This window comes from Oncorhynchus tshawytscha, linkage group LG06 (genome assembly GCF_018296145.1).
Source record: "Oncorhynchus tshawytscha isolate Ot180627B linkage group LG06, Otsh_v2.0, whole genome shotgun sequence".
In the NCBI taxonomy this organism is placed as follows: Eukaryota; Metazoa; Chordata; class Actinopteri; order Salmoniformes; family Salmonidae; genus Oncorhynchus; species Oncorhynchus tshawytscha.
The window spans coordinates 4,695,704-4,711,165 of NC_056434.1; the positions used below are offsets into that span (position 1 = coordinate 4,695,704).

Below are 15,462 nucleotides of genomic sequence, written 5' to 3' on the forward strand. Positions count from 1 at the left end.
TAGAAGCGATTTGAAGGAGGATGAAGGAGGGATGAAGGAGGGGATAGAAGGAGAGATAAGGAGGAGGAAGAAGGGAGGATGAAGGAAGAGATGAAGGAGAGATAGAAGGAGAGATAGAAGGAGGATAGAAGGAGGGATAGAAGGGGAGGATGAAGGAGGATGAAGGAGAGATGAAGGGAGGGATGAAGGAGAGATAGAAGGAGAGATAGAAGGAGAGAAAGAAAGGATGAGAGAATGGATAGAAGGGAGGATGAAGGGAGATAGAAGAAGATAGAGGAGAGAAAGGAGGAGGATAGAAGGGAGAGATAGAAGGAGAGATGAAGGGGAGGGATGAAGGAAGAGATAGAAGGAGAGATAGAAGGAGATTGAAGGAGGGATGAAGGGAGGATAGAAGGAGGGATGAAGGAGGGATAGAAGGAGAGATAGAAGGAGAGGTGAAGGAGGGAGGAGAAATAGAAGGAGAGATGAAGGAGAGATATAAGGGAGGGAGGAAGGAGGATGAAGGAGAGATAGAAGGGGGAATGGAGGAACGGAGGGATTGAAGGAGAGATGAAGGAGGGATGAGGGAAGAGATAGAAGGAGAGATAGAAGGAGGATGAAGGAGGATAGAAGGAGAGATAGAAGGGGAGGAATGGAGGGACAGAAGGAGAGATAGAAGGAGGGATGAAGGGAGATAGAAGAGAGAGAGAAGGAGGGATAGAAGGAGGGATATAGAAAGAGAGATAGAAAGGAGGGTTGAAGGGAGGGATGAAGGAGGGATGAAGGAGAGATGAATGGGAGATAGAAGGGAGAGAAGAAGGAGAGCTAGAAGGAGAGATTTAGATGATATAAGGAGGAGGAAGGAGGGATGAAGGAGAGATAGAAGGGGAAATGGAGGAATGGAGGAGAGATAGAAGGGAGATGAAGGAGGGATGAAGGAAGAGATAGAAGGAGAGATAGAAGGAGGGGTGAAGGGAGAGATAGAAGGAGGGGTAGAAGGGGGGATAGAATGGAGAGATAGAAGGGAGGGGTGAAGGAGATGGAGGAGTGATAGAAGGAGAGATAGAAGGAGAAATAGAATGGAGAAATGGAAGGGAGGGATGAAGGAGAGATAGAAGGGGGAATGGAGGAATGGAGGGATTGAAGGAGAGATGAAGGAGGGATGAAGGAAGAGATAGAAGGAGAGATAGAAGGGAGGTGAAGGAGGGATAGAAGGAGAGATAGAAGGGAGGGGTGAAGGAGGGGTGGGAGATAGAAGGAGAGATAGATGGGAGAAATAGAATGGAGAAATGGAAGGAGGGATGAAGGGGAGATATAGAAGAGAGATAGGGAGGACAGAATGGAGAAATTGAAGGAGGGATGAAGGAGGAAGAAGGGAGGGATGGGGATAAAAGGAGAGATGAAGGAGGGAAGAAGGAGAGATAGAAAGGGAGATAGAAGGGAGGGGTGAAGGATGGGATAGAAGGAGGGATAGATTAGAAGGGGGTGAAGGAGAGATGAAGGAGGGAAATATGGATGGAGGATGGAGGATGAAGGAGAGAAGAAGGGAGAGATAGAAGGGAGATGAAGGATAGAAGGGAGAGATGAAGGAGGGATGAAGGAGGATGAAGGAGGATAGAAGGGGGATGAAGGGAGAGATGAAGGAGGGATGAAGGAGAGATAGAAGGAGGGATGAAGGGGGGGAGCGGAGGGATAGAAGGAGAAGAAGGGAGAAGGGATAGAAGGAGAGATGAAGGAGAGATAGAAGGAGAGATAGAAGGAGAGATAGAAGGAGCGGATGAAGGGAGGGATGAAGGAGAGATAGAAGGAGATAGAAGGAACGGGTGAAGGGAGGGATGAAGGGAGAGGAAGGGAGGGGATGAAGGAGAGATAGAAGGAGATGAAAGAAAGGAGGATTGAAGGAGGGATGAAGGGAGGGATGAAGGAGGGATAGAAGGAGAGATAGAAGGAGGGGAGGAAGGGGGATAGAAGGAGAGATAGAAGGAGAATAGAATGGAAGGAAGGAGGGATGAAGGAGAGATAGAAGGGGAATGGAGGAATGGAGGGATTGAAGGAGGGATGAAGGAGGATAGAAGGAAGAGATAGAAGGAGAGATAGAAGGAATGAAGGAGGGATGAAGGAGAGATAGAAGGAGGGGAAGGGAGGGAGGAGAGAGAGAGGGAGAAATAGAATGGAGAAATGAAGGAGGATGAAGGAGATATAGAAGGAGATAGAAGGGAGGGATAGAAGGGAAATGGAAGGAGGGATGAAGGGAGGGATGAAGGAGAAATGAGGGATAGAAAGGAGACATGAAGGGAGGGATTGAAGGAGGGATGAAGGGAGGGAGCGATAGAAGGAGGGATGAAGGATAATGAAGGGAGGATGAAGGGAGGGAAGAAGGAGAATGGAGGAAGGAGGGATGAAGGAGAGATGAAGGGATGGATGAAGGGAGGGATGAAGGGAGAGATAGAAGGAGGTGAAGGAGAGATAGAAGGAGGGATGAAGGGAGGTGATGAATGGAGAGATAGAAGGAGAGATGAAGGAGAGATAGAAGGAGAGATGAAGGGAGATAGAATGGAGGGAGGAAGGAGGGATGAAGGAGAGATAGAAGGGGGAATGGAGGAATGGAGGGATTGAAGGGAGAGATGAAGGAGGGATGAAGGAAGAGATAGAAGGGAGAGATAGAAGGAGGGGTGAAGGGAGGGATAGAAGGGAGAGATTGAAGGAGGGGTGAAGTGAGAGATAGAAGGGAGAGATAGAAGGAGAACTAGAATGGAGAAATGGAAGGGAGGGATGAAGGAGATATAGAAGAGAGAGAGAAGGGAGGGACAGAAGGAGCGATAGAAGGAGGGATGAAGGGAGGGATGAAGGAGGGATGAAGGGAGGGATGAAGGAGGAGGGGAAGGAGGGATGAAGGGAGGATGAAGGAGGATAGAAGGTAGGGATAGAGGTGAATGGGAGAGATAGAAGGGAGGGATGAAGGAGGGTGAAGTGAGAGATAGAAGGAGAGATAGAAGGGAGAGATAGAAGGGGGATGAAGGAGGGTTGAAGGGGAGGGAGGATGAGGGAGGATAGAAGGGAGAGATAGAAGGAGGGATGAAGGAGGAGATGAAGGAGGGATGAAGGAGAGATAGAAGGAGGATGAAGGAGAGAGAAGAGAGAGGAGATGGATGAAGGAGGGATAGAATGGAGATAGATAGAATGGAGAGATAGAAGGGAGGGAGGAAATGAGATGAAGGAGAAGAGAGAAGAGAAGGAGGAGGAGGATAGAAGGAGGGATGAAGGAGGGAGAAGAAGGGAGAGATAGAAGGAGAGATAGAAGGAGGGATGAAGGGAGAGATAGAAGGAGAGATAGAAGGGGAGGGATGAAGGGAGGGATGAAGGGAGGATAGAAGGGAGAGATTGAAGGAGGGTGAAGCGAGGATGAAGGGAGAGAAAGAAAGGAGGAGGTTGAAGGGAGGATGAAGGAGGATGAAGGGAGGGATGAATGGAGAGATAGAAGGAGAGATGAAGGGAGAGCTAGAAGGGAGAGATGAAGGGAGAGATAGAAGGGAGGGAGGAAGGGAGGGATGAAGGAGAGATAGAAGGAGAGGAATGGAGGAATGGAGGGATGAAGGAGGATGAAGGGAGGGATAGAAGGAAGAGATAGAAGGGAGAGATAGAAGGAGGGGTGAAGGGAGAGATAGAAGGGGGGTGAAGGAGAGACAGAAGGAGAAATAGAATGGAGAAATGGAAGGAGGATGAAGGGAGAGATAGAAGGGAGAGAGAGAAGGAGGGACAGAAGGAGATAGAAAGGATGAAGGAGGGATGAAGGAGGAGGATAAAAGGAGAGATAGAAGGAGGATGAAGGGAGGGATGAATGGAGAGATAGAAGGAGAGGTGAAGGAGGGTTTGAAGGAGAGATAGAAGGGAGAGATAGAAGGAGATGAGGAATGGAGGATAGAAGGGGGATGAAGGGAGGGATTGAAGGAGTGGATAGAAGAGAGATGAAGGAGGGTGAAGGAGAGATAGAAGGGAGGGATGAAGGAGGGATGAATGGAGAGATAGAAGGGAGAGATGAAGGGAGAGCTAGAAGGAGAGATGAAGGGAGAGATATAAGGGAGGGAGGAAGGAGGGATGAAGGGAGAGATAGAAGGGGGAATGGAGGAATGGAGGGATTGAAGGGAGAGATGAAGGAGGGATGAAGGAAGAGATAGAAGGGAGAGATAGAAGGGGGGTGAAGGGAGGGATAGAAGGAGAGATGAAGGGAGGGGTGAAGGAGAGATAGAAGGAGAGATAGAAGGAGAACTAGAATGGAGAAATGGAAGGAGGGATGAAGGGAGATATAGAAGAGAGAGAGAAGGAGGGACAGAAGGGAGATAGAAGGGGGATGAAGGGAGGAGGGATGAGGGAGGATAGAAGAGAGGGATGAAGGAGGGATAGAAGGGAGAGATAGAAGGGAGGATGAAGGAGGATAGAAGGGGGGATAGAAGGAAGATAGAAGGGAGGTGATGAAGGAGGGAGATGAAGGAAAGAGATAGAAGGAGAGATAGAAGGGAGTGAAATAGAAGGGGGGATGAAGGAGATAGAAGGGAGGGATGAAGGAGGGAGAAGGGAGAGATAGAAAGGAGGGATTGAAGGAGGGATGAAGGGAGGGATGAAGGGAGAGATAGAAGGGGAGGGTTGAAGGGAGGGATAGAAGGGAGGAGAAGGAGGGATGAATGGAGAGATAGAAGGGAGAGATAGAAGGGAGAGATAGAAGGAGGAGAATGAGGAGAGAAGAGGAGAGAGAGAAGGAGGGATAGAAGGAGGGATAGAAGGGAGAGATAGAAAGGGAGAGATAGAAGGGAGGATAGAAGGGAGGATGAAGGGAGGGATAGAAAGAGAGATAGAAAGGAGGGTTGAAGGAGGGATGAAGGAGGGATGAAGGGAGGGATGAAGGAGAGATAGAAGGAGAGATGAAGGGGGAGAGCTAGAAGGAGAGATGAAGGAGAGATAGAATGGAGGGAAATGGAAGGGAGGGATGAAGGAGAGATAGAAGGGGGAATGGAGGAATGGAGGATGAAGGAGAGATGAAGGAGGGATGAAGGAAGAGATAGAAGGAGAGATAGAAGGGAGAAGGGGTGAAGGGAGAGATAGAAGGGAGGGGTGAAGGGAGGGATAGAAGAGGAAGGGAGAAATAGAATGGAGAAATGGAAGGAGGGATGAAGGGAGATATAGAAGAGGAGAAGAGAAGGGAGGATAGAAGGAGGGATGAAGGAGGATAGAAAGAGAGGGATAGAAAGGAGGATTGAAGGGAGGGATGAAGGGAGGGAATGAAGGGAGGGGAAAGGAGAGATAGAAGGAGAGATGAAGGGGAGATAGAAGGGAGGATGAAGGGAGAGATATGAAGGGAGATGGAGGAAGGGAGGGATGAAGGAGAGATAGAAGGGGGAATGGAGGAATGGAGGGAGAGATAGAAGGGAGAGATGAAGGAGGGATGAAGGAAGAGATAGAAGGGAGAGATAGAAGGAGGGGTGAAGGGAGAGATAGAAGGGGGAATGGGGTAGAAGGGGGGGATAGAAGGGGAGAGGAGAGAGGGTGAAGGGAGAGATAGAAGGAGAAATAGAAGGAAGAGGGATGGAAGGGAGAGATAGAAGGGGAATGGAGGAATGGAGGGATTGAAGGGAGAGATGAAGGAGGGATGAAGGAAGAGATAGAAGGGAGAGATAGAAGGGAGGGGTGAAGGAGGATAGAAGGGAGAGATAGAAGGGAGGGGTGAAGGGAGGGGTGAAGTGAGAGATAGAAGGAGAGATAGAAGGAGAAATAGAATGGAGAAATGGAAGGAGGGATGAAGGAGATATAGAAAGAGAGAGAAGGGAGGGACAGAAGGGAGCGATTGAAGGAGAGATGAAGGAGGGAAGAAGGGAGAGATGAAGGAGCGATAGAAGGGAGCGGTGAAGGAGGGATGAAGGGAGGATGAAGGTAGGGATAGAAGGGGGTGAAGGAGGTTGAAGGAGGGATAGAAGGAGAGATTGAAGGGAGGGGTGAAGTGAGAGATAGAAGGAGAGATCGAAGGAGCGATAGAAGGGGGTGAAGGAGGGTTGAAGGGAGGGGTGAGGAAGGGAGGGATGAAGGGAGAGATAGAAGGGGGAATGGAGGAATGGAGGGATTGAAGGAGAGATGAAGGAGGGATGAAGGAAGAGATAGAAAGGAGAGATAGAAGGGAGGGGTGAAGGAGAGATAGAAGGGAGGGGTGAAGGAGGGATAGAATGGAGAGATAGAAGGGGAGATGAAGGGAGAGATATAAGGGAGGGTGGAGGAAGGAGGGATGAAGGGAGAGATAGAAGGGGAATGGAGGAATGGAGGGATTGAAGGAGAGATGAAGGGAGAGATGAAGGAAGAGATAGAAAGGAGAGATAGAAGGGAGGGGTGAAGGGAGAGAGAAAGGAGGGGTGAAGGGAGGGATAGAATGGAGAGATAGAAGGGAGGGGTGAAGTGAGAGATAGAAGGGAGAGATAGAAGGGAGAAATAGAATGGAGAAATGGAAGGGAGGGATGAAGGAGATATAGAAAGAGAGAGAAGGGAGGGACAGAAGGGAGCGATAGAAGGGAGGGATGAAGGAGGGATGACGGAGGGATGAAGGGAGGGATGAAGGAGGATAGAAGGGAGGGGTGAAGGAGGGATGAAGGAGGGATAGAAGGGGGGGATGGAAGGAGAGATAGAAGGAGGTGTGAAGGAGGGGTGAAGTGAGAGATAGAAGGAGAGATAGAAGGAGCGATAGAAGGGGTGAAGGGAGGGTTGAAGGGAGGGTGAGGCGAGGGTTGAGGAGAGAAAGAAAGGAGGGTTGAAGGAGGGCTGAAGGAGGGATGAAGGGAGAGATAGAAGGAGAAGAGAGAAGGAGGGATAGAAGGGAGGGATGAAGGGAGGGTTTAGAAGGAGAGATAGAAGGAGAGATAGAAGGGAGGGAGGAAGGAGATAGAGAAGAGAGAGAGAGAAGGGAGGGATAGAAGGGAGGGATGAAGGAGGATAGAAGGGAGAGATAGAAGGAGAGATAGAAGGAGGATAGAAGGGAGGGATGAAGGGAGATATAGAAGAGAGAAAGAAGGGAGGATAGAAGGGAGGGATGAAGGAGGGTTTAGAAGGGAGAGATAGAAGGAGAGATAGAAGGAGGAGGAAGGGAGATAGAGAAGAGAGAGAGAGAAGGAGGGATAGAAGGGAGGGATGAAGGAGGGATAGAAGGGAGAGATAGAAGGAGAGATAGAAGGGAGGATAGAAGGGAGGGATGAAGGGAGATATAGAAGAGAGAGATAGAAAGGAGGGTTGAAGGGAGGGATGAAGGGAGGGATGAATGGAGAGATAGAAGGGAGAGATGAAGGGAGAGCTAGAAGGGAGAGATGAAGGGAGAGATATAAGGGAGGGAGGAAGGGAAGGATGAAGGGAGAGATAGAAGGGGGAATGGAGGAATGGAGGGATTGAAGGGAGAGATCAAGGGAGGGATGAAGGAAGAGATAGAAGGAGAGATAGAAGGGAGGGGTGAAGGGAGAGATAGAAGGAGGTGAAGGGAGGGATAGAAGGGAGAGATAGAAGGGAGGGGTGAAGGAGGGGTGAAGTGAGAGATAGAAGGGAGAGATAGAAGGGAGAAATGGAAGGAGGGATGAAGGGAGATATAGAAGAGAGAGAGAAGGGAGGGACAGAAGGAGCGATAGAAGGAGGATGAAGGGAGGGAGGGATAAAGGGAGAGATGAAGGGAGGGATGAAGGAGAGATAGAAGGAGGGGTGAAGGAGGGATGAAGGAGGATGAAGGTAGGGATAGAAGGGGGTGAAGGGAGGGTTGAAGGGAGGGTTGAAGGAGGGATAGAAAGGAGGTGTGAAGGAGGGGTGAAGTGAGAGATAGAAGGGAGAGATAGAAGGGGGAAATGGAAGGAGGGATGAAGGGAGAGATAGAAGGGAGAGATAGAAGGAGGGGTAGGAGGGGGAGATAAAAGGGAGGGTGAAGGGAGAGATAGAAGGGAGGAAAAGAAGGTAGAAATAGAAGGGAGGATTTGAAGGGAGAGATAGAAGGGAGGGCTAAAGGGAGGGATAGAAGGGAGAGATGAAGGGAGAGATAGAAGGGAGGGATGAAGGGAGGGATAGAAGGGAAGGATGAAGGGAGGGATAGAAGGGATGGATAGAAGGGAGGGATGAATGGAGAGATAGAAGGGACGGATGAATGGAGAGATAGAAGGGAGAGATAGAAGGGAGGGATGAAAGGAGGAATAGAATGGAGAGATTGAAAGGAGGGATAGAAGGGAGGGATGAAAGGAGGAATGCTATCCCTCTTCTAATCAAAGACTATCTATCTGTTGGCTGCACTCACCATCTCTACATACAGACTTCATTACAGAAATGAAAAATACAATAAAAACAGGAAGAAAACTCCACATCTGGCATGGACTCACCCTGACGGAGGAGGAGGAGGAGGAGGAGGAGGAGAGGAGGAGGAGGAGGAGGAGGAGGAGGAGGAGGAGGAGGAGGGGAGGAGGGGGGAGGAGGAGGAGGAGGAGGAGGAGGAGGGGGAGAAGGAGGAGGAGGAGAAGTGGTCAGGGGAAGAAAACTCCACCTCTGGCATGGACTCACCCTGACGGAGGAGGAGGAGGAGTAGGAGGAGTGGTCAAAGGGGAAGAAAACTCCACCTCTGGCATGGACTCACCCTGACGTAGTAGGAGGAGGAGTAGGAGAGGAGGAGGAGGAGGAGGAGGAGGAGGAGGAGGAGGAGGAGGAGAAGTGGTCAAAGGGGAAGAAAACTCCACATCTGGCATGGACTCACCCTGACGGAGGAGGAGGAGGAGTAGGAGGAGGAGGAGGAGGAGAAGTGGTCAAAGGGGAAGAAAACTCCACATCTGGCATGGACTCACCCTGACGGAGGAGGAGGAGGAGGAGAAGTGGTCAAAGGGGGAAGAAAACTCCACCTCTGGCATGGACTCACCCTGACGGAGGAGGAGGAGGAGTAGGAGGAGGAGGAGGAGGAGGAGAAGTGGTCAAAGGGGAAGAAAACTCCACCTCTGGCATGGACTCACCCTGACGGAGGAGGAGGAGGAGTAGGAGGAGGAGGAGGAGGAGGAGGAGGAGAAGTGGTCAAAGGGGAAGAAAACTCCACCTCTGGCATGGACTCACCCTGACGGAGGAGGAGGAAGAGTAGGAGTAGGAGTAGGAGGAGGAAGAGGAGGAGGTGGAGGAGGTCAAAGGGGAAGAGAGCTCCACATCTGGCATAGACTCACCCTGACGGAGGAGTAGGAGGAGGAAGAGGAGGAAGAGGAGGAAGAGGTGGAGGAGGTCAAAGGGGAAGAAAACTCCACATCTGGCATGGACTCACCCTGACGGAGGAGGAGGAGGAGTAGGAGGAGGAAGAGGAGGAGGAAGAGGAGGAAGAGGATGAGGTGGAGGAGGTCAAAGGGGAAGAAAACTCCACCTCTGGCATAGACTCACCCTGACGGAGGAAGAGGAGGAGGAAGAGGAGGAGGGGGAGGTCAAAGGGGAAGAGAGCTCCACATCTGGCATAGACTCACCCTGACGGAGGAGGAGGAGGAGGAAGAGGAGGAGGGGGAGGTCAAAGGGGAAGAGAGCTCCACATCTGGCATAGACTCACCCTGACAGAGGAGGAGGATGAGGAGCAGGAGGAGGAAGAGGAGGAGGAGGATGAGGTGGAGGAGGTCAAAGGGGAAGAAAGCCCCACATCTGGCATAGACTCCCCCTGACGGGGGAGGAGGAGGAGGAAGAGCAGGAGGAGGAAGAGCAGGAGGAGGAAGAGCAGGAGGAACTCAAAGAGGAACAACACCACGTCACCTCAATCCAAAAGACCAAGGCTGAATCCCAAGTGGAACACTGTTCCCTACACTAGTGCACTACATTTCACCAGGCCCCATAGGATAGGATACCGTTTAGGACAGATCCAAAAAGACTACTTCGTGTTACCCAAAATTCACGAGACTCCTATTTACCAGCCTGCCTTATCCTCTGTCAGAGACAGTCACGCTGGATGATCCGTGAAGAAAAGCGTCATGACTTCAATAATTGGACGTCTTGTACGGTCTTTAGTCCTGGACAATTTAGCAGAGGTATGGGCCTATTGGATCTCGAGAGCTGGTGGTGGAATGCATGTTCATTGCTAGCTGGAGACTACGTAAGTCCATCTCTTGAGAAATACCCTCAGTGCTAAACAAAACCATGAGTAGTACGAGGAAACAATGCTGTCTCCCCCTTGTTTCTGCATTTCTCTCTACTATTTAATAAGCTGTGGTCTGATACTAGTACAAGACACTTCTTGTGTAAGAATTCACAGTTTAGGCAATACATAATCATGGTAATGCATGTTAAAGGAAAGGATCATGTGGACAGTTTCCATAAGAGTCACAGTTTCCATAAGAGTCACAGTTTCCATAAGAGTCACAGTTTCCATAAGAGTCACAGTTTCCATAAGAGTCACAGTTTCCATAAGAGTCACAGTTTCCATAAGAGTCACAGTTTCCATAAGAGTCACAGTTTCCATAAGAGTCACAGTTTCCATAAGAGTCACAGTTTCCATAAGAGTCACAGTTTCCATAAGAGTCACAGTTTCCATAAGAGTCACAGTTTCCATAAGAGTCACAGTTTCCATAAGAGTCACAGTTTCCATAAGAGTCACAGTTTCCATAAGAGTCACAGTTTCCATAAGAGTCACAGTTTCCATAAGAGTCACAGTTTCCATAAGAGTCACAGTTTCCATAAGAGTCACAGTTTCCATAAGAGTCACAGTTTCCATAAGAGTCACAGTTTCCATAAGAGTCACAGTTTCCATAAGAGTCACAGTTTCCATAAGAGTCACAGTTTCCATAAGAGTCACAGTTTCCATAAGAGTCACAGTTTCCATAAGAGTCACAGTTTCCATAAGAGTCACAGTTTCCATAAGAGTCACAGTTTCCATAAGAGTCACAGTTTCCATAAGAGTCACAGTTTCCATAAGAGTCACAGTTTCCATTCACAGTTTCCATAAGAGTCAGTTTCCATAAGAGTTTCCATAAGAGTCACAGTTTCCATAAGAGTCACAGTTTCCATAAGAGTCACAGTTTCCATAAGAGTCACAGTTTCCATAAGAGTCACAGTTTCCATAAGAGTCACAGTTTCCATAAGAGTCACAGTTTCCATAAGAGTCACAGTTTCCATAAGAGTCACAGTGTCTCTATAACTGCTTGTTCGGGATACTCAGAAACATTTTGTGCTCTTTATAAACATGCCTGTTAGTAACAGGTTTCAGGGGCCCTGGTCTAAAAGTAGTGCACTATATAGGGAATAGGGTTCCATAGGGTTCTGGTCTAAAAGTAGTGCACTATATTGGGAATAGGGTTCCATAGGGTTCTGGTCTAAAAGTAATGCACTTTATAGGGAATAGGGTTCCATAGGGTTCTGGTCTAAAAGTAGTGCACTTTATAGGGAATAGGGTTCCATAGGGTTCTGGTCTAAAAGTAGTGCACTTTATAGGGAATAGGGTTCCATAGGGTTCTGGTCTAAAAGTAGTGCACTTTATAGGGAATAGGGTTCCATAGGGTTCTGGTCTAAAAGTAGTGCACTTTATAGGGAATAGGGTTCCATAGGGTTCTGGTCTAAAAGTAGTGCACTATATAGGGAATAGTGTTCCATAGGGTTCTGGTCTAAAAGTAGTGCACTTTATAGGGAATAGGGTTCCATAGGGTTCTGGTCTAAAAGTAGTGCACTTTATAGGGAATAGGGTTCCATAGGGTTCTGGTCTAAAAGTAGTGCACTTATAGGGAATAGGGTTCCATAGGGCTCTGGTCTAAAAGTAGTGCACTATATTGGGAATAGGGTTCCATAGGGTTCTGGTCTAAAAGTAGTGCACTATATAGGGAATAGGGTTCCATAGGGTTCTGGTCTAAAAGTAGTGCACTATATAGGGAATAGGGTTCCATAGGGTTCTGGTCTAAAAGTAGTGCACTTTATAGGGAATAGGGTTCCATAGGGTTCTGGTCTAAAAGTAGTGCACTTTATAGGGAATAGGGTTCCATAGGGTTCTGGTCTAAAAGTAGTGCACTTTATTGGGAATAGGGTTCCATAGGGTTCTGGTCTAAAAGTAGTGCTCTATATTGGGAATAGGGTTCCATAGGGTTCTGGTCTAAAAGTAGTGCTCTATATTGGGAATAGGGTTCCATAGGGTTCTGGTCTAAAAGTAGTGCACTATATAGGGAATAGGGTTCCATAGGGTTCTGGTCTAAAAGTAGTGCACTATATAGGGAATAGGGTTCCATAGGGTTCTGGTCTAAAAGTAGTGCACTATATAGGGAATAGGGTTCCATAGGGCTCTGGTCTAAAAGTAGTGCACTATATAGGGAATAGGGTTCCATAGGGTTCTGGTCTAAAAGTAGTGCACTATATAGGGAATAGGGTTCCATAGGGTTCTGGTCTAAAAGTAGTGCACTATACGAGGAATAGGGAGCCGTTTGTTACGTACTCACAAGATGACTGGCAGGCCGCATTAATCTAAGACAGTTGAGGACATAGTGTTTGACATGGGCCACAAACAGGTATGATAAATTAGGTGGATCACATGATGCAGTGATATGCGATTCTTCAGGACATGCAGGAGTAGGAAACAAGTGTTGAGGCAAAGACTGTGTTCCAAATGCCCCCCTCCCCTATTCCCTATGGGGCCTTTGGTCAACAGTAGTGCACTATAAAGGGAATAGGGTGCAACTTGGGATGCACTTTTGCTCTGTGTGCTCTGCGTGCTGCATACCACAGTCAGTTAGGCCGGTATTTTGCTCCAGGACATTGATTAGCACACAGCATTAACATCAGAGGCTACTGCCAAACGATCACGCTACGTAGGAAAAACACAGTCTGACAGGGAGAGGGGAGAAGAGAAGGAAGGAAGGGAAGGGAAGGGAAGGGAAGGGAAGGGAAGGGAAGGAAGAGAAGGAAGAAGGAAAGAAGGAAAGAAGGAAAGGAAGGAAGAGGAGAAGGAAGGGAAGGAAAGAAGAGAAGAAGGAAGAAGAGAAAGGGAAGGGAAGGGAAGGGAAGGGAAGGGAAGAAGGGAAGAAGAAGAAGAGAGAGAAGAAGAGAAGAGAAGAGAAGAGAAGAGAAGAGAAGAGAAGAGAAGAGGGAGAGGAGAGGGAGAGGAGAGGAGAGGAGAGAAGAGAGGGAGAGAAGAGAAGAGAGAGAGAGAGAGAGAGAGGAGAGGAGAGGAGAGGAGAGGAGGAGAGGAGAGAGGAGAGGAGAGGAGAGGGAGAGGAGAGGAGAGGAGAGGAGAGGAGAGGAGAGGAGAGGAGAGGAGAGAGCTAAGTAGCTGGCAGAAAGGGCCTGTTGCTGCTGGTGAATAATGTACTTAACTCCTCAGGAATCAAATCAAATCCAAATCAAATCCACTTGTATTAGTCACATACACATGGTTAGCAGATGTTAATGCGAGTGTAGTGAAATGCTTGTGCTTCTAGTTCCGACAGTGCAGTAATATCTAACAAGTAATCTAACAATTCCCCAACAACGACCTAATACACTCAAATCTAATGGGATGGAATAAGAACATATACATATAAGTATATGGATGAGCGACGGCCGAGCGGCAAGGTGCAGTAGATGGTATAAAATACAGTATATACATATGAGATGAGTAATACAAGATATGTACACATTATTAAAGTGACTAGTTATCCCATTTATTAAAGTGGCCAATGATTTCAAGTCTGTATGTAGACAGCAGCCTCCCTGTGTTTAGTGACAACACAGCTCTTAGCTCCCTCTGTAGATGTCATCAATATAACATCACATGGCCTAGTAATTATCTGGTGGGGGGTTATATAGCTCTTAGCTCCCTCTGTAGATGTCATCAATATAATCAATATGTCATCAATATGATATAGTTTAACAGTCTGATGTCCTTGAGATAGAAGCTGTTTTTCAGTCTCTTGGTCCCAGCTTTGACGCACCTGTACTGACCTCGCCTTCTGGATGATAGGGGGGTAAACAGGCAGTGGCTCGGGTGATTGTTGTCCTTGATGATCTTTCTGGCCTTCCTGTGACATCGGGTGGTGTAGGTGTCTTGGATGGCAGGTAGTTTGCCCCCGGTGACGCGTTATGCAGCCCGCACCACCCTCTGGAGAGCCCTGCGGCTGTGGGTTGTGCAGTTGCCCTACCAGGCAGTGATACAGCCCGACAGGATGCTCTCAATTGTTCATCTGTAACATTTTGTGAGGGTTTTAGGTGACAAGCTGAATTTCTTCAGCCTCCTGAGGTTGAAGAGGCGCTGCTGCGCCTTCTTCACGATGCTGTCTGTGTGAGTGGACCAATTCAGTTTGTCCGTGATGTGTAAGCCGAGGAACTTAAAACGTTCTACCCTATCCACTACTGTCCCTTCGATGTGGATAGGGGGGTGCTCCCTCTGCTGGTTCCTGAAGTCCACGATCATCTCCTTAGTTTTCTTGATGTTGAGTGAGAGGTTATTTTCCTGACACCACACTCTGAGTGCCCTCACCTCCTCCCTGTAGGCCGTCTCGTCGTTGTTGGTAATCAAGCCTACTACTGTTGTGTCGTCTGTAAACTTGATGATTGAGTTGGAGGTGCATGGCCACGCAGTCATAGGTGAACAGGGAGTACAGGAGGGGGCTGAGCATGCACCCTTGTGGGGCCCCAGTGTTGATGATCAGCAAAGTGGAGATGTTGTATCCTACCTTCACCACCTGGGGGCGGCCCGTCAGGAAGTCCAGGATCCAATTGCACAGGGCGGGGTTGAGACCCAGGGCCTCGAGCTTAATGTTGAGCTTGGAGGGTACTATGGTGTTGAATGCTGAGCTATTATCAATAAACAGCATTTTTACATACAGTAGGTCTTCTTGTCCAGATGGCAGTGTGCAGTGTGCAGTATGCAGTGTGCAGTGTGCAGGGGGCAGTGGGCAGTGTGCAGTGGGCAGTGTGCAGTGTGATGGCGATTGCAACGTCTGTGGAGCAAATTGGAGTGGGTCTAGGGTGCCATCTGTCGTTCTGCCCCTGAACAGGCAGTTAACCCACTGTTCCTGGGCCGTCATTGAAAATAAGAATTTGTTCTTAACTGACTTGCCTGGTTAAATAAAGTTAAATAAATAAAAATCTCCTATACACTCCCTTATAAACTCACTCACTGAATCAGCGTGTATGTCCATATTATTCCCAGAGGCTACCTGGAACGTGTCCCAGTCCGTGTATTCAAAAGCGTGGATTACGATTGGTCAGATCAGTGTTGAATAGCACGAGGGGAGGGCCTTGTAAGCTTCACGGAAGTTAAGAGTAGCAGTGATCCAGTGTTTTTCCAGAGTGACTACAGTCAATGTGCTGATAGAACATTTTTTTATTATAAATTAAATTAAATAAAATAAATCTCAAATTTGATTTGTTAAAATACAAAAAAAAAAAAAAGCAGCATCTGGATGTTTCCCGTTTGTTTACGTCCAGGGAAGTTTCTCGACCTTTATGACCTTTATGACCTTTGTCAAACGTTTTCATTTTGCATGACTTCAGTAAATTGCAGGGTGAGGCCCGTCTGTC

At 48.3% G+C, this 15,462-nt stretch overlaps 2 protein-coding genes across 2 annotated transcripts in view; both read right to left on the reverse strand.

Moving 5' to 3' along the window:
• Window positions 1-15,462, reverse strand: part of crocc2 (ciliary rootlet coiled-coil, rootletin family member 2) — a 214,643-nt gene that overhangs the window by 176,088 nt on the left and 23,093 nt on the right. The gene's annotated exons all lie outside the window — the stretch shown is intronic.
• On the reverse strand, window positions 10,269-10,925 carry LOC121846704 (stress protein DDR48-like). The gene has a single exon (XM_042323679.1). The coding sequence runs from the start codon at window positions 10,923-10,925 to the stop codon at window positions 10,269-10,271; it is 657 nt and encodes a 218-aa protein (XP_042179613.1).